Genomic DNA, 18,476 nt, shown 5'->3' on the forward strand with positions numbered 1-18,476 from the left:
ATGTGTGTGTGTGCGTGTCTGATGATATTTCACATCAAAACGTAGCTAGTCACTTTGCCAGCCTCCATCCTCTTTCTCCACAGAACAAAGTCTTCATTATCATTTGATATCCTAATCATGTTATTTTGAAAATTATTCTTTTGAAAAGTAAAGAAAAGGAGGATTTGGGCAATCAGGCGGAAACATATTGTTTTCACCAAACACTCTTTTAATGGATGTGTCATTCTGACTCGTCTGCTTCTTCTTTCTTCTTCCAACTTTTACTGTGTCACCGTCTAAATGCATGAAGGAGTTTCTCCAATGAAAGACGTGCAGTTGTGTGAAAGTTGTCATGAATTCTGTTTAAAGTACCAGCAGTGAGAGAAAAAGTGCATCTTGTGCAGCGTTAGTCTGCACATATGCGCGTGTTTGTCTCTGTACGTACACACGTTTGGGTAAATGTGCTGCCTCTGGAGGAACCCACTTCCTTTCTTTCTCTTGGACTTTGAAGTCTTATTCAGACTCATGCATTAAATAGTGAGTATTATCACGAAACGGCAGGCTCTGGGTACATTGTGCACTGTACAGAGTGTGACTGTGTGTGTGCTTTTCATCTAGATGAGAGAAGTTCCTAACATCTTCAATTTAGCCTTTTGAGCATTGGATTAAACCGAAATAAAAGATAATTATGTGAATGATTCCTTTTGTGTTGTTTCAGTACAATGAGGAAATACATTATGTGGAGCCGTGCCTCAATGGAACTCTGGTCCAAGCAGACGTCACCAACAAAGATGTAAGTTTATTCCCTTCCTTTAATGTTATTGGTTTTGTCCTTAGATATCATTGTGATGGACATCATGGTCATGTTCAGGGGCAGTAGGAACAGAGGATGTGTGCGCCTGTGTGTGACCTTTTTAATCAGCCTGCTTGCAGAAACAAAGTGTCTCTGAGCAGGCGGGTGCGAGTGTTGATGCTCTCATTGTGATTTCCAGAGAGTTGGTCCTGATCTCTCTGTGACTGGTGTCCTTAAAGGGGAACTCATCTGATTTTACACATCAAAGTCTGTTTACAGGTCAAAGGGAGTTCAACCGCATATGTGAAAAAAGGCATTTTTCGGCCTCTGAGGTAGTTGAGCAAAAATTTGCTAAATTGCCTTTAGTGATATCGCTTGAGGAAATGTATGTTGGGTATGAAGACTAATAGCTCATTTAGCAACTTCGTGCATCACACTACCGGCTCTCTGGCCGAGCTATCAGCGGTCGGCTTGAATTGTGGGTAATGTAGGGTTTTGAAAAAAAGAAAGAATGGAATAAACATGAGAAATCTCTGCTTCTGCTTCCTTGGTTTTAATCATAGACTGTATAAATAATGGATGTAGCCACTATGACGTCACACATTGGTTCCTCAACTGCGTAAATGAAGCTGAAATATGGCCGCCGCCATGTTGGTTATCTGGAGAAAAGTGACCATATTTGGATAAGAGGAGCGAGGGGTTGTCAGGTCACCAACAGGTGACCTGACAAAAAACGTAGCATACTTGCCGCTAGCTCACCCGGTGAGATTGCGGCGGGTGAACAACACATATAAGGAAACTTAGAATAACCGGTCTTCTCACCACTACGGTCCGCTATAATCTCTCCAGGGAAAAGCCAACAACTCCTGACTCCTATTTACTGGCCGATAAATTTAAAAATGTATGATAAACACTGAACAGGCTAACAAGCCAGCTATAGCGAGCATAGTATACCTGCTACTTGGTGCTAAAAATACGTCAATACAATAATACTCTCCGAAAAGCTGAAGCACAGACTTCTTGCACGGCCAGAAAGTTCCATAAATCCCACAGTGAGACACAATATTTGTCCAAATTTTGAATTAAAGAAGTCCAACAACACAAACAGGCGAAGTTAAGTTCAGAGTCTGTGTGTCTGTGTTGACGTCTAGCAGACAGCCAGCAGGATCCACCTGTCAATCAAGTGACCCTGCCCCTATAATTTAAGGCTTTATAAAATTAAAACGGGCGTATTATTAAAAAACAATGTACCCCTTGAATGGTAAAATGCCTGTATTAGTATTATTACAGTATTGATGGAGTGCTTCGTTAATGTTTCGTATTTTCCTAAATGTGGTGAGGGGAATGTTTGCGTGTTTTACTGTGTATATGTAAAGTGACTAGAGAGTCCATACAAGATGTTTTTATGCCCCTGTCTGCTGCCTCCGGTATAAACTCAATCTCAAGGTCCCCAAGAAGAATTCACTCTTAACATTTCACATTCCCATTAACTCAAAGTCAATTTTTAAATTAAATTCAATTCAATAACCTCAATTAGCTCTAGCCCAGACCAGTCAACGGATGTACTACTTTCACTGCAACACATGCAGGCACTGTAGAATTATGTGTGTTTACATCTGTGTGTGTGTGTGTGTGTGTCGGTGTTGAACTTAATTTATGTTTATTTCTAAGTGAGTGTACACTTATGCATATGTATTAGCATTATGTGTTTAATTCCAGATGGTAGTTCAATGCTGTGTGAGTCAGCCAGCTAAGAGGGAAGGCAGTCTGCAACAGAAGATAACACTAGCATCGTTTACTTCAGCTGGGGGCAGGAAGTGACTGTCACACCAGAGACTAAAACCTACTGATGTGTCTCTCTAAAATCTGGTATTTCATACCCAAACTTCAACTGGGTCATAAATACATTCATGCTTCCTGAGGATACACATTCCTCTGGCTATATTGCACCTTTAGTTATTGGTCTAATTAGCCACCGCTAAAAAACCGAAAAAACTGCAAGGATCCCGCATGTCGGCCTATTTCACAGCAGAACAGCTTCTTGTGTTGGTCTGAAGCAGATGTTCATAGATATGGAAAGTAGTGGCTGTAGTGTAATCAGTGTTGCCAGACTGAAAATACAGTAATATTGTACTGCAGCTTTAAAATGATCGTACATATGAAAAAAATACCACATTAAATTGCAAAACTATGCCCTGCGGACCGTATTAATGTAACAACACGTAGGTCCCGTCCTTTGTACAAGACAGAAACTGTACACAATCATTCCTTCTGTTATTACCCTTCAAAATAAAAGCACCATATCTACACTGCGTCTCACTGTTTGCACATTCGCTTGACAACTTGGTGCAGAGAGAGCCGGCAGGTCTGTGCTGACTTAAGAAGTTTATGAGGCTCAACATGACAGAACTCCTGAAACTCTTGTAGCTGCGCCGCACGCTTGGTGCTGTTTTTGAAATAGCCATACACATCCCTGCCTAAATCCTCACACATTCGGGGGAAAGCTGCTTGCAAGCCGCGCTCGTGCAGAGATGCAATGAGTGACAGATGCATCGCTTAACTGTTATTGTGGGTTTCTTTGAAAGGGCAAACTTATTGTACATTTAGCCTTTTTTTAGCATTATTGATCATACATCTGGCAATTATTAATTTCTATCACCGCTGCCAAAGGGTTGTTGCAATTTACAGCATGCAGAACGGAAGTGTCTTTATTTGTATTTTTCTGGGAAAAGATTTAGAGTGACGAGTTTGACAGATAAAAGACAGCAGGAGGACTTTGTTCCCATGTACAGGGCAAGATCAGAAAAAGAGATGAGATGAACCGCTACGGGGCCTAAACCTGACTTAAACATCACCTGTCAGTATGCTGTACTTAATATGATGTTTAACTATATGCGGAGTATCATTTTCAGTCATTGCAATACCTGATGATTTAATATTGAAACATGTATTTCCTTCTCACATCCCCACAAAATACACCAGCTTTATTTCTCCATATCTTTTCAATGCGTTTATCAGAGTGGCACCTGCCTCCATGTTGCGATAACTAACTCACTAAAGAATCAAAACCTCAGGCTTCAGCAAGCTGCAAACTAAGATATTGTTGTTTATTCCTTAATATGTCCCTGTGGCCATGCTCTATTAAGCAGCACCCTGTGATCATGTCTGAATATGAAAGCTGTCAGCAGCATTGAACGGTTTGATGTCCAATGTACATTTAAGTGCCTTGTGGTGCAGCACAAAACACTGGGCCAACTCAGCATTGCATGCGCGCACACACACACACACACACACACACACATGCGCACACTTTCTGCCACTTAAGTAAACTGCTGCACCAGGGATTGAACATAGCCCGCTGTGCTGAGACAAATCGCTTCGATCTCAACGCACACACAAGTTTGCTGTGCTCCAGGGTACGGCCTTTTGTTGGAACCGATTAACCTTTTTATCCACATCAAAGGAAAGGTTGTGTCTTTTTGCCATTTGGGGGGGGTGTCAGGGAGGTTGTTTTCGTGCACAAATTTATTTGTGTTTTACGCCTGTGTGTGTGTTTGTATTGTGTGTGTGTGTGCGTTTGCTCCCGAGCGAGCGAGCTCTGATATGGCCTTACGCTGCTCGGGCCCCCTGCTGTGTGCTGAGAGACTTTTCTCCTCCCATCAGTAAGGAGCAGAAGACTGGAGGAGATGAATGTCGAGTGAGTGGAAGAAAAATGCTGGAAAAATATGAAGCTTGGAAGACGATGATGTCAGAGTGCGGGCCCCGTCTTATCTATTAATTAATGCATCTGATGTTACCGCTTATATCAAAGTGTGTAAAGGAGGAAAGGATTTTTGCAGGTAGTTGGATGGAGCCGGAGTTGAGAGGCGATGCTTGAAATGCCAACAACTGCATCTGTATAGCTATAAATAGATTGAATTGGATAATGTGCAGAGTCCAGCTGTGTGTGTGTGAGTGGGTTTGCCTCCAGGCTGCTGCGAATAATGAGACATGCACATGAGACCTGTTAGGTTGCCGACAACATTAAAATGCCACAGAGATAATGTACCCATTTTGGCATGATTACATTTATGAAGAGACACACAGACTTGCAGAAACACTAGACAGAACAGTTGTCAGCTTAAAGAAGGCGGAGGGAAAATAGATCAATCTTTCACATACAAATGACTCCTCCTGTCGTGTTCGTTTCTCCCCCCTTACTTTGGTGTTCCCGGTCAAATTTGACCGGTCTGTTTTAACTGCTCTTACATTAACACAAAAACCATTAACACCAAATCAAATTTAATACCTTTTTAGGCTGTAAACAATGTCTCAGACTAGAGGTTAACATGAATAACTGTAGTGAATGCACAAAGAATAGACACTGAAAATGTTTTCCAAAATCCATCAGTGTTGTCTTCCATCTCTAGTTCAACTTAAATCTCCTCTGCATCTGGTTCAAAAAGTGTTGAGTCTGAAATGTGTTGTCCTCGTGGGGGAATGTGTGGATGTGAACGGGGATGTTTTCCATCTGATGGATGAATATAATCTAGTGTTACCCATTCATTTCCTATGGCGGTCATTTTTAACCGGGAACACCACAGGTGTTAGAAAGTTGACTAAACTACTCAAATTCCAATGAAAGTGGTGATCAGCAATTTTATATGTTCAAATGCCGTGTGGAGGATATCATGAGGCCTTGAGGCAATCAATTGTAAAACACACACATACAACAGGGGGGTTAAATTAGGGATGCACAATATTATCGGCACGTTATCGGTATCTGCAGATAATGGCTCAAAATGACAGCATCGGCAGATCAGGTCATTTTTCTGCCGATATTTTCCGGCAAAAAACAACGCTTTAATTCTGCCTAAATGCGCGATGATTCCCTAAAAAAGCTTGACGTAATGCTACGACATTAACTCGGCACGATGAATGAAGTTACACAGCTTTCACAACTCTTAACTAGCTAACAGTTAGCTCACATTCTCGTCATTTTACCAGACTTGCTGGGTGTTGCCCACTCAGCGACTTTCTCTACTTTTTAGACCCTCGTGGCAACTTATTTTCTGAAAAGTGACATTTTCAGATCTGTGAAATGTATAATATTGTTCTTCAGTCCCATGTAAATGCTGCTCAGGGTAATCGCAGTTCACAGCTCCTCTGCCAACAGCTCCAAGTTGCTCTCTCCTCTCTCCTCTTGTCCCCTGCGCAGCAGCACTGTGCAGGCAGTCAGTGCAGCGTGCTGCGCTGCTCACAATCACTAAGACGTATGCAAATTAGTATGACGTCATCAATGTGCTAATTAGCATATGACATCATCTGGCGACTTCTAGCGACTTTTGGAGCTAGTGCTAACTACATTCATTGGGAAAAAAGTTGGCAACACGCCGAAAATACACTCGTGGCCAAAGCCGACGCTAACAGAGAGTAACATAAACATCAGTGCAAAACTAACTTACATATTCATGGACGCACACACGATAAAAAGAGTCCGTCGGCGATCACTGATGTCTCCGTAGTAGGTGCAGTAAACAAGTCTGGGCACGTCTTCCTTACTTCCATGTTTTGGGGGGATGCGGCATTCAGGTGCGCTCAGAAACGCAAGTGATCAGACGCTTGACTTTTTGTACAACGCCTCTTCCATCAAGCCTGAAGGGTGCAAGATGTCTGCGGTACGGCATTTTTTGGCCACTACAATAAGAGGCATGATATCAATTTCACTACAGGGGAGACTTCATGTTCTCTCTTAGGTGGGAAAGAACATGTGCCTATATATCGGTATTGAAATCGGCATAAAGGGTTGGAAAATATCGGCATATTGGTAAAAAATCCAGTATTGTGCATCCCTTCTTTAAATCTTTTTGCTGTTGCTGTCACCGTCTTATTTTCTATGACCTCCAATTCTGTCTCCCCGTCTTCTTATCACCCTGATCGTAACATTTTCTCCTCCAAACTTTATTTCCCCAGCACTTCCGGGAGCACCTGGACAAGCTGTTTGCTCAAGGCATCGGTATGTTAGACGTAGCTCTGACTGAGGCCTTCAATCTTCTCAGTGATGTAAGTAATGCTCTCGTGCACGTACACGTACACACACACGCTGAAAAGAAACTGTTCCACGCACAAAATTAATTACCGCGCTGTAATTATTAGCTTAATCAACATGCAAAAAAAACAAGTAAACAAGGCACTTGATGACTCAGGTTACTGGTTTGACATCGCCTCATTATGAGGAAGCAATTAATCAAACACGCATGTACCCAAACATGCAGGCAATTACCTTCTCCTCCCTTAATGCTCATACTTTATGTATCTATCAAACTGTACACTACAATGACACTGCTTCATCTCGCTTAATGACTCTTGGGGGTGTGATGCACTCTAAAGGTAGCCTGCGTCCATTAGCTTTTACAGTTAGCTTTTAAGATTTGAAGGTGAGTCATGAAAAGACATTAAAGTCTGTGCTGTAAAGTAACTAGTTTAACTTTTAGTTAAATGTTTGATTTAAAGTTGTGTGTTTTCAGATTGGAGGGAAGCTTTATTTTGTATTTATTTACCTCTGTTAACTTCCTTCTTTTCCCCCCCTCTTTAGTTCAACGAGACCGGGAGAGGCAGTGAATGTAGCCAGGCCATCATGCTGGTGACAGACGGGGCCGTGGACACTTATGATGCCATCTTTGCCAAATATAACTGGCCGGATAGGAAGGTAGTGTATTAAACACATCACATTAAATTTAGGTCTCACCCGCCTTGGTTACTGTTGCTATGCCTGTCAAGCTTTGCACTGACATGTAAATATTATTTTCAACTATAACAGTGAGAGATGATAGCAAATTTCTGGAAAAATAGTTCCCAACTATCAGAGAGAAGTCGACAAAGAGGACGACAATACACATTTGAAAGCTGCATCCAGAATATAATTTGTCAGGGGAGTGTTGAGTATGAAGGACATAAAAATCGAGGCGGTCCCACTGCAAGCGTCACGCACCCCACGTCTTGACAATTCATGATAGTGCCAATTATATACAGGAACACTGTGTGTTCTCACACAGCAGGTTAAGTCAATATATTATATTGTTTAGTTATGACCCCCTATATCTTTCATTATCTAGTATGTTTTAGCCCATTGCATTGGCTGTGAATGACTTTCTTTCGAATGAGAAAGTAGATCCATTTGCCGCAATTTTAAAGGGACACCAAGGAATTCTTCACATCAATCAACCGAAAAAGTAAGAGAATTGAGTACAGATGATATACAATTGTAATAACTACAGTTTTTAGAGAAGAACTGCTCCTCCCACTCAATCTGACCACAGGATTGAAGGACAAAATGTGTCAGTGTTTCTCAGGGATATACTGTTTTGTTGTCGTTACGATTTGGAGCCTGTTTTTTCCAGGTATTAGTATTTGGACAAGTTGTTATGGACAGTTTTTGACAAGCAGAAGGTCTTGAGCGGCCTCAGTATGGGGTCCTTTCAGAGGGCTTTAAAGCAGAGTTAAGTAGGGCCCTGTCTCTGAGGACCGAGCTGTCTTTCTGCTGTCCTGCAAGGTAATTGTGGTGCTCTTCTGTCAGGCCATGAAATGAAATGGGAGGGGAGAGAGAGAGGGGAGATGGAGGGGAAGAAAAAGGGTTATTCTTGGGTCATTTTCTCCTGTAAAAGAAAGCCCACAGGGTTTTTACCCTTAAAAGGTTTCCAACAGAAGTGCTATACTAAAGCCAACGCTGGATGCATACAACCTTAACACATATAGGAGGTACACGCATAATAATGTGCCTGTACAGACTTTGCCTCCAGAAATGAGTTATTAGCCAATTTAGATCTGTTTGAGTGTATGTTTATATGCATTAATATGGGCGCCGATTTGTCACCATAAGTGCTGCACTTGTGTTGTCATGTGTTTACGTGTCGTGTGGCCCCTGTTAAAACCGCTTGCACCCCACCCCACCCCCTTTTCTCACTCCTGCCTCAAGGCTGAACAGCAGTGAGCGGAGAGGGGACAAGGCTGCTAGATAGTTCCATTTAGAAGAAGCCCCGCTGATAATAGAAGTCCTCGGTCTCTGTCACTGTCCAGTCTCTCTCTCTCTCTCTCCTCTGTTGGTTTTTAATGGCTTCCTTCCAACCAGCCGTACGGCTTCACCGCTGTATAGCATCAAACTGAGACTGCATGCATGCTTTGGAATAACAGAATGCAAATTAGTAAGTGACTATCAGCCTGCAGACGGCGTTTCTTTCAAATAGCTATATGCTGATTGTATCACAAGACTATAAAGGAAGTACTGCCATAAAAACGGGTATCTACAGATTAAAAGTCTCAGACACTGAAAAACTTTAAATACATTCAGAAACGAATTTCCCTTTTATGTTACACCAGTGATTATTTTCAGAGAGATACTGTCACAGTGCTCTGATAACGGCCTTTTGCAGATAGAGAGTGTTTACTCTGGAAGCGTGACCTCAAAAAGCATAATGTACAGACTGAAATGCAAAACAAAGAACTGATATTTTGTACCATAAAAAACTGTTTTGGTGGATAATTTAACAGGATTTACAGTAGATGTAGGTTTGCATCTACAAACACATCGCACAAAAACACAGACATATCTGTACACTATTGTACACATGCAGCTTAACACATATGGGCCGCATGCTGAGCTTGAATTATGGGTAATGATACTCTTCCCAGCATGATCTCTACCAGTGCTCACATGTGGTCTCACTCATGCCTCGTCACTGTCGTCTCTCCTGCTAGTGCTAATGTACAGCTGACAATCTGACTGCTTACATCGTAGCAGCTCAGGATTTCCGTGTTTGGCAATTCATCAGAGTGATTGTGTTTGAGTGTTTTCATGTCAGTTCAAAGCTTTATTTCCAGGACTCACTTGTTGTCACATTATTATTTTAGCTTGTTGTTTTTCTAAGCAGAACAATACAGAGTAATTAAACACAGTGTAAAACCAGAAAGAGAATAATGAATCAAAAGCGAACCTGGCATTTCATCACACGTGTCTGTCAAATGTGTGTGTACAATTTTGTAAATATTCTGTGTTAAGCTGGAGATATACTTGGTTGTTTTTTTTTTGGAACATTTCATTTATGGTGGGTTTGCATACAGTCTAAAATCAAGCAGACAAAACATAAGACAAAACAAGGTAGTAGTATTAATGATAACGATAATGAAGCAGTATACACACATACACGTGTAAACCTTCACACACAAGTACACATGCATCTAACAACACATACGCACACATGTGTACCTACCCTCTCACAAACATTTACGCTTTAATATGTATAAATATATTAAGAATAAATTAACAAAACAAAACAGACACACAAAAAAAAAAAAATTACAAAAGACCAGCGGCAACAACAAGAAAAAAAAAGACAAGTTAGGGCTACATTGATAATGTATCCATCAGAATTTTTTGGACGTAGGTGCGAAGGGGTGTAGTGCAAAGGGCTGGGAGTTCTATTATTCCCTGATGTGCTGCAACACTGGGTTACAAATCCTGAGGAACAGTTCATATTTTAATCTCTCAGTCAGTTCGCTTAACCAGGTCTCAAACTGGGGGGCTATGTCAGATTTCCACATTTTCAAAATGCATCTCTTGGTAACACCATGTCGTAAAGCAAGACTGTCTGTGTACTATAGTCTAATTTTCCCACCATTGAGGAGTGCCCCAGTAAAGCTGTTTCAGGGTCTGGGGCTAGAGTTATATTAAAACTGTTGGAATACCATTGAAATAAAAGGGACCAAAAGTTATAGATCTTTCGACAAGTCCAGAAATTGCTTGTTTTAACCTGACTGACTGATTTTAACCACATGATGGCTGCCACACATTCCCTGTGTCTGTTTGGAGCGTCAGTTGTGCACATCCTCAATAATTAACGCTACGCGTACGCGAGATGCAGTATGCATATGACTAGCAGGGGTAGTGTAGAGGCAGAGGGGATGTGACGGGGTCAACACAGCAGCAGGGACAACAATGGCAGAAAGTTCTGAAGACATTGTCATTGCCACTGCACAGCGACAAACATGCCTGTCAAAATAGCTGGTGACAGATTAGTTTAGAAGTCGTGGGGAAACCTGCAAAACTAAACTAAGTCCGGGACCATTAAGTCCCTGCACGAAGGAAAATGTTGGAGAAACGATGCTGGGTCGGTGCTGACGGTGTTTTGTCTGTTTGTCTGTTGCTATTAATCTCAGAATGAGCATAATAATAACCTCCTCAAATGTCGCCATGTTTTGTTTTTTACATCCTGCACAGGCGGTATACGGCCTGAACTCTCTGGTGTGCCCTCTAAAGGTATCCTCCAGTAACTGCGTTATGCATAGACGTGAACAATTACTTTCATGACGCAGCTGGTTGTGTATGTGAATGCAAGGTTGTAAAGCAAGTATATCTCCGGCCTTACTCATATCTTACCTTTCATATTGTCACTTTTACCTGACAGTTGACTTTTGGCAGAGCAGCACCTTCGTGTATCTCAGAAATCTGGATTCAAATGACATTGATTGAAGGATTTATTTTGTAGCATGTAACTTCTGATTGTATATGTTCTTTGTTTTGTTTTTATGTGAAACTTTTTCATGCTCCTGTCTTTGCCAGGACTCCCTTCTAAAAGAGGGCTTTTATCTTAATGGGAATAATCATGGTAAAATAAAGGTAAAAATAGATAAGGAAATATAAAATCAGCATTCTCCCCTGACTGTAAAGGGCTGCCCATTTCCTGTCTGTACTGACGCCAAATTCCTTCAACCACCAGAGAGTAGCCTCCTGCACCCTCCCCAGACAGCTGATCTTCTGACAGATTGTCCGTGTTTGGCTCGCGGCCCTTCCTCGAGGACAAAAACCTGTGTTGTGCCATCAATGTATTATGAAAACTGGATATGGTTTTTGCAAGATGGCACCGATTCATACCAATTAAAGTTGATCACTCAGCACATGGAAAGTTTTGCAGCAATTTGTGGGCTGATTGCGTATTAGTGTCTTTCTCAGGCTGAGTCTGCTGATAAAGTAAGTGTTTTATTCTTTTGGGTGAAAGCCAACAGACGGTTTATCTCGGCATCTCATGGTTTCAAATTTGCTTTTTTTTCATTGTTTTACAGCCAGTTTCTTTGTAATATGGTGAAAAGTGTTTTTGGACCTGGGTTACATTATTTAGATCACTGTGCAGACCAGCCCTAAGTCTGCTCGTGTGCCAATAGCCACATCTGCAGGCCACCCTACAAAGGCGAAGTTAGACAATACAAAAAATGTATGAAAGATGCTGCGTTCTGACTGTCCTTGTCAGCCTCGGCTTACCTTGGAGGTGAAGGTGTAGACAAATTGAAGGCTGGCTGCATGTACTCCCACTTGCTTCAGGAGATTGATATGCAGGGCTACATGTCACCTTGCCCATGCCTGGCTGTGCCCTCTCCTCACTGCACTGCCTAGACCTTATCTGGTGACACCGTTTGCAGTGTATCATGAGGTCCCATTGCGCATCAATTGCCAACATTGTTACTGCTTTTCCAATTGGAAGCACTCGCCATAACTGCCTGTAGGTTATTAGGTCTATTCTGCAGCATTACAACCTATAAAGGGGACTCAAGCGAGTGCCACGGTTGCACAGGGTGCAGTTGCAAAAACGGTCAGCTAAACAGCTATGACTGGTGATGCTATGAGCACAGGGAGACAGAGTCACAGTCACCACTGCTTTGTTCAGACTGCAGGGAAATTAGATTACATTTTTGAGTCTAAACATCACCAAACGATCCGTATGGGTCTGTGGTAGTAGCAGAGGCGTAAACTGCGTACACTGGTGACGCAGCTTTCCAACACGCATCACACGAAGCATGAGAACATGAGATCCATCATCTGGCCCTCCAAACAACCCTGCTGTCACGTTGTGTTGCAGGACTCTTCTAAGGAGGCTGGTAAACATTACAAATCTGCTTAGCCACTGACGCACTTCTATTACTCTGTATTTAAGTGTATCATTGTGTGTTTTGTTGTGAATGACGCAAAAGACACTTTGATATTTGAGCTCTCAGAGCTTCAGAGCCGAGACGCATCTGAGGAAAATCTGATTAGATTCGCAATTCAGACCCACATTCACTGTGGATTAGATTGGATTTGCAGAAATCGTATTTCATGTGTGGTTTTGATGTCCAGACTGTATAAAATCTCTGTGGATACAATCCACTAAAAAACAATTTGAACAAGACCCATGCGACCTCAGATCCCAATATAAATGACAGAGTAGTATCTGTCTCTTTCATATGGGAATCTACCACAAGGCGCTGAAAGCATGTCCTCTGCACTTGGCCCTCATTCATAAGAATTTCACCCAAGCATTGTCTCTCTGTGTGAAGTGACTCCCCCTCTCTGCGCTGCGAGTCTGCATCAAAGTTTCTTTCATGATATGTTGTTTTTTGTTAAGGTGAATGAGGCTCCGTGTTCATTTGCATACAGAGCGGGAAAGTGAGATGCGATCACAAGTGGTCACTGAAGACGCATTTGAAGAGGCTCGTTGATGCCAGGTGTGAACAGCTGGGCTTAGAGCTGTCCGCGTGTGATCGGATCGCCCAGGACACCAAATGTGCACAGGGCCAAATCACCAATACAAAATACACAACAGACTACTACAACTACTCTACACAACTTTGTAGACTACTACAAAGCAAAAAAGTACCATTGTCCGGAAATGTGTCATAAGAGTACAAAGAAAGTGATTAAAATGATCAGTTCCTGAATATTCGCCCGGAACGATCCGAGTTCGGCCTGGAATCATTAAAAAGTGTTGGGTCACCTGCTTTTAGTCGGACTGAGGCAGACTTCAAGATAAGGAATTTCATTAAAGGCAAAAAGATGGATTTGAAAGTTTTATTAATGGAGGGGAAATAAAATGATCTGCTAACTTTACAAAGTGTGGCCGGGGTCATCTGATTTGCTTATGTCTTAAAGTTTGAAGCTACATGAACTCACATGCTCTCTCCAGATTTAGTCCTAGTTTCTTCACACCAGGATTTCATCACAAAATAACATCCCAATCAACAATAGAATCCCTTCTTGATTTATGCAGGTTAGATTAAAGACGTGTTGTATAAACTAGGGATGTGACAAAATATCGATACGGGAATATATTGTCGCCCTGACTCGTGCGAAACAATTATTGATAGGCTTTCGGCAAATATCGATGTTTTAATTAAAAAATATGTGGCGCTCTAAAGAGATTTCCCTCCTATTCGACTCACTGCGTCACTACTTCCTCGCGGTGGCGGTTTTGACATGAATAAGGGTAACATGAAGGGAAATGAACTGGCCGAAGAAGAAGTTAATCATATATCCTGATTAGAGATAGACCGATATGGTTTTTTCAGGGCCGACACCGATACCGATTATTAGTAGTCAAGGAGGCCGATAACCGATATTTGAAGCCGATATTCATTTGCAGTAAAAGTGAAAATATTGGCGTAAAAATTTTGAATAATACAAACTCCAACACTTAACTTTGTTTAAATGCCTTTAAGCATATGCATCAGAGCCAAAATAACCCAGTTTTAAATTGATCTCTTATCGGCCATCGGATTAAAAAAAAATATATATATATATATATATATTTTTTTTTTTAAAAGGCTGATGCCGATATGCGTCAAAATGCCGAATATCGGCGCCGATAATCGGCCTGGTCTATCCCTAATCCTGATGTATCATTATTTGATCGCTGTATCGTGATATTATCGTTATCATATCGTGAATTACTACAGTACACTACAGGAAACTTAAAGTATATACATTTGTTTATCCAAAAAAAGTGACACACAAATGACAGTCATCGGTCTCTGCGGACAGTGCTGAGCCTCCTTATACAAGCTAGTATAATTTTAGGAATCATCATGACATACCTTCATGGATGTTGTTGTGGCTTCCTCAAGCTGGCCTACATTTGAAACCAGCTGGGGTTTTATTTCCAGCAGTCGGCCTGTCTGGTCCTAGATGATGCTACATATTGCTCCAGAACACAAGAACAATTACTCTGCTGTAAATTAGTAGTGGGAGATGTCTGTGTTCTGAGCGTTGCAGACATACTTACAGGCGTTAGTGTTTACACTGGAGAATAAAATAATTGAGTTAAGGGCTAAATACATTAAGTAGGAGTGGGAACATATTTGCATACATGCGTACTCGTGTTAAAATGGCGGTAAAGTGTGCATTAGCCTGAACATGTGTGTTACTCATGTACATGAGTGTCTGGGTGAATACATTCAGATGTGTATAATAGCACGTCTGTGCTTTTCTATCCTTACATGCATGTATTCTTTTATTCTCAGCTATGTAACATTTGTGCAGTCAAGTAGGTTGAGGATTGCATGCTGGGGCTTTTTATCTCCACTGCACTTAACTCAGCTGTAAACCTCTTCCATATTTAATAACCAGCCTGCTGCAGTGTGGCCTCAGTCTTGGCTACCAGTGAAGAAAAACACATAACCACAAATAGAAAAGCCCACCGTGGCACCTCTTACTCATAGCCCTGCATGTAGGGGTCGTGATCATATCGGCGTGTGTTGGGTTTTCTTTTACAATGTCATTCAAATGACTGAGGTTTGCATGAATAGAGGATGATTATGGGCCAGATAATGAGGGCTGCTTAAAAAATGACAGTCTGACAACTGTACTTATTCACAGTGAAGCTCATTACAGTTGACAATAGGCCGAAAAACATCCATAGTCGAAAATCAGAGCCTACAATTAGCCGTCTCTGGTTTATGTCTTTGTCAGCTGAAGCCGTTATAATCACTATTGAATTTAAAAGGAGTTCGGCTTTGACACGCTGCAGGAACAAGGAAATATAATTGAATACAGAAAAAGGTAATGTCATTTGTGAATAAGTTAATTGACAATAATATTTTTGCAATTTTCGTCATCAAAAATCAGATAAAGACCCACACATACCCACATGTAGACATGCACACACACACACACACACACACACACACACACAAACACAAACAGACACATGCTGTCAGGGTGAGGCAGAGAGGCAGTGAAAAATGCAGGCATGGGAGCGATGGCAGCTGTGCCCCCAGAGGCTTGCATCTGGTCCAATCTGGCAACCTGCTCTTCACACATACACATACATACACACACACCTGCCAACTACACCTGCTGCTGGAGCCAACTGAGCACTGCCGGGCAAAAATGGGTTTGGCAACAGAGAGTTTAGAAGATTCTCTGGATTGCGCCCATAGAGCTGTGATTTGGCATTTTTTAACTCTAAATATTGACATGGTTTATTGTCTGCATTCAGTCTAACTGCAGATTCTTGATATCTTGTATTAAAACCCTTATCTGTTAATCCTTAATTGTTTCATTTCTTGAGCTGATTATGATTGTTTGAATTATTTCAACTTTAAATGAAGTCTAAAATACAAGTTAAAGACTTTTATGAGTCTATAATTGACTCTATTAAACAGGGAGAAAGGGCCAGCTAATCACTGGCAGATAAAGGATGAGCCTCCTGCCTGCCTCACACAGTGTTATCTTCTATTTGGTGGTGTGCTGGACCCTATCAAAATGCGATTAAAATGACTGACGGACGCTATCTGCTTTCTCTCCTCAGGTCCGCATATTCCCGTACCTGATTGGTCGAGAGTCCGCCTTCGCAGATAATCTGAAATGGATGGCTTGTGCTAACAAAGGTGGGATCTTACAACACATACGCAGACCCCTTTTTTTCTCCTCATAATCTGTTTTTGCAGAAGAAAGTTGCCGCCGTCAGACAGGAAGGAAAAACTGAACACGCTCAGGATGTGTTAGCTCTGTTTGTGTGCGTGCATTTGGTTGCACAAACATGTGTTTGTCAGTGCTCATAAGAATTAGCATGTGTATGTGACAGCAGGCAGCTGGTACCAGTTGCTCCAACAAGATATGTCACATTATATCTTCCTCTAAGCCTAAAGTCCAAACTATCTATGCCATACACCACTTTTCAGCTGCTTTATGTGTGGTCATGGTTGTCTCAGTGTGTAGAGCACTTTCCCTTCAGGTTCTATATTTAGCTAGGAGGTGGATGACAGAGACAGTCTGGCTCCATTTCCTCAGGCTGCCGTAGATAAGACAGGCAAGCCATAGGTCACACAAGGGGTGTGCGTGTGTTTTTAGCTGTGTGTGGGTGTATATGTGTATAGATAAGAGGGCAAGGGCATCCACAGTTTTGCTTGGAAGTGATATCAGAGAACTAGTCCAGTCAGTTTGATGGTGTTAGTGGCAATGATGAGAGCTTAATGTCTGTTTATCTGAGTGTGTGTGTGATGCTACATAAGTTTGTGTTTGGATGCCGCATGATGATTCAGGCCCCTGACAGTGACATCCTCTCAAGCCTGCAGGAGGTGTGCAGTAGAGTCCTTTCAGTCTGCCCCCGAGGCACAACATAACCAGCAGGAGATTTGGTTTAATGTCTTCTCTGTTTTAGGAGTAGTTGTGCAGGTGGAAAGGTGTTACCTGGTCTTACCTGATTCTGGAAATGCTAAGTGACACAAAACAGGAAGTACTTGAAGTTCTAGGTGATTTTAATACCTCTAAGTCTTGTGGCTTTGGTTACCAATCAACAAGGAAAGGATACAGGCCTTTCTTACTCACTAGACTCCACTCTGGTCCTGGACTAGACCCCTTAGTGCCGGTAAAAATGAATCTTAATGCTAAATGACAAATAGACAAAGCGCTACAGTTGGCTAACCTTAACGTTGAAGTTCAAGCAGACAACTTTAAAGAGGGGGTATTATGCTGTTTCACATTTTAAGACATATATAATGTTACAATGTTGGGCGTTTATACTAAAAGTGAGTGAAGTTTCAAATCTGTAGGTAAAAGTATGTTGCAGTAATCCCCAGGCTGCTCAGCCCAGTCTGCAGGCTGCTGTGAACGCCAGGTTTCACACGCTGCACTTTGTGATGTCACAAAGTGCAGCCTCAGCAGGCTTCAGAGAGCTGGCCGATCAGAAGAAAACGGCCTTGTGGGGGCGGGATTTCTTAAAGGAACAGAGCCACCTGAGTCGTTTCAGGCAGACGCTGTATGAGGGTCTGCACAGTGCACCAGTGTGAGAAAAATGTTTTTTTAACTGTAAATTATGCTAAGCTACTCCACAGGTATCTCCACAGGAAAAATTAAGCTTAAAATTAGCATAACACCCCCACTTGAAGCTAGTTTTGAGCGGAAAAATTAAGCAACATACATTTACCAGGAACTTGATTGGGTTTCAACAGCTCGTTAACAATAATATCTAATCAGCTAATAAAATGGCAGCAATTAAGCACAATGACTCAGCCAAGATTTGGCCAAGGAATGGACTTCTATCTGTGCATATAGACATGGAAGCATGGATCCATCCTGCCTTGTACCAACATTGGTGGTGGTGTAATGGTGCAGGGGTTATTTTCTTGGCACACTTCAGGCCTCTTAGCACCCAATGAGCATCTTTAAACCACCACAGCCGACCTGAGTATTGTTACATGTCCATCACGTCATGACAACAGAGGACTCATGTTGATATGGTTACTTCCTGCAGGATAACACGACATGCTATAAAGCTCACATCATCTCAAACTGGTTTCTTGGACATGAAATTAGTCCACTACACTCAAATAGCCTCTTTAGCCACCAGATCTCAGTCCAAGAGAGCATCTTTGCAAGGAAGAGTAAGTGTGCAGCTGACACGTTTGCAGTGTTAGGGGTGCT

At 41.9% G+C, this 18,476-nt stretch overlaps 1 protein-coding gene across 1 annotated transcript in view; it reads left to right on the forward strand.

Moving 5' to 3' along the window:
- cacna2d3a (calcium channel, voltage-dependent, alpha 2/delta subunit 3a) overlaps positions 1-18,476 on the forward strand; it is a 129,936-nt gene that overhangs the window by 63,497 nt on the left and 47,963 nt on the right. Inside the window, exons 8-11 of the mRNA XM_069659573.1 lie at positions 698-772; positions 6,725-6,814; positions 7,347-7,460; positions 16,363-16,441. Of these exons, the coding sequence (XP_069515674.1) occupies positions 698-772; positions 6,725-6,814; positions 7,347-7,460; positions 16,363-16,441 (358 nt within the window). The remainder of the gene's footprint in view (positions 1-697; positions 773-6,724; positions 6,815-7,346; positions 7,461-16,362; positions 16,442-18,476) is intronic.

Source organism: Semicossyphus pulcher, unplaced genomic scaffold (genome assembly GCF_022749685.1).
Source record: "Semicossyphus pulcher isolate SPU_LCO1_2020_fin unplaced genomic scaffold, fSemPul1.0.p SCAF_13, whole genome shotgun sequence".
Lineage (NCBI taxonomy): Eukaryota > Metazoa > Chordata > Actinopteri > Labriformes > Labridae > Semicossyphus > Semicossyphus pulcher.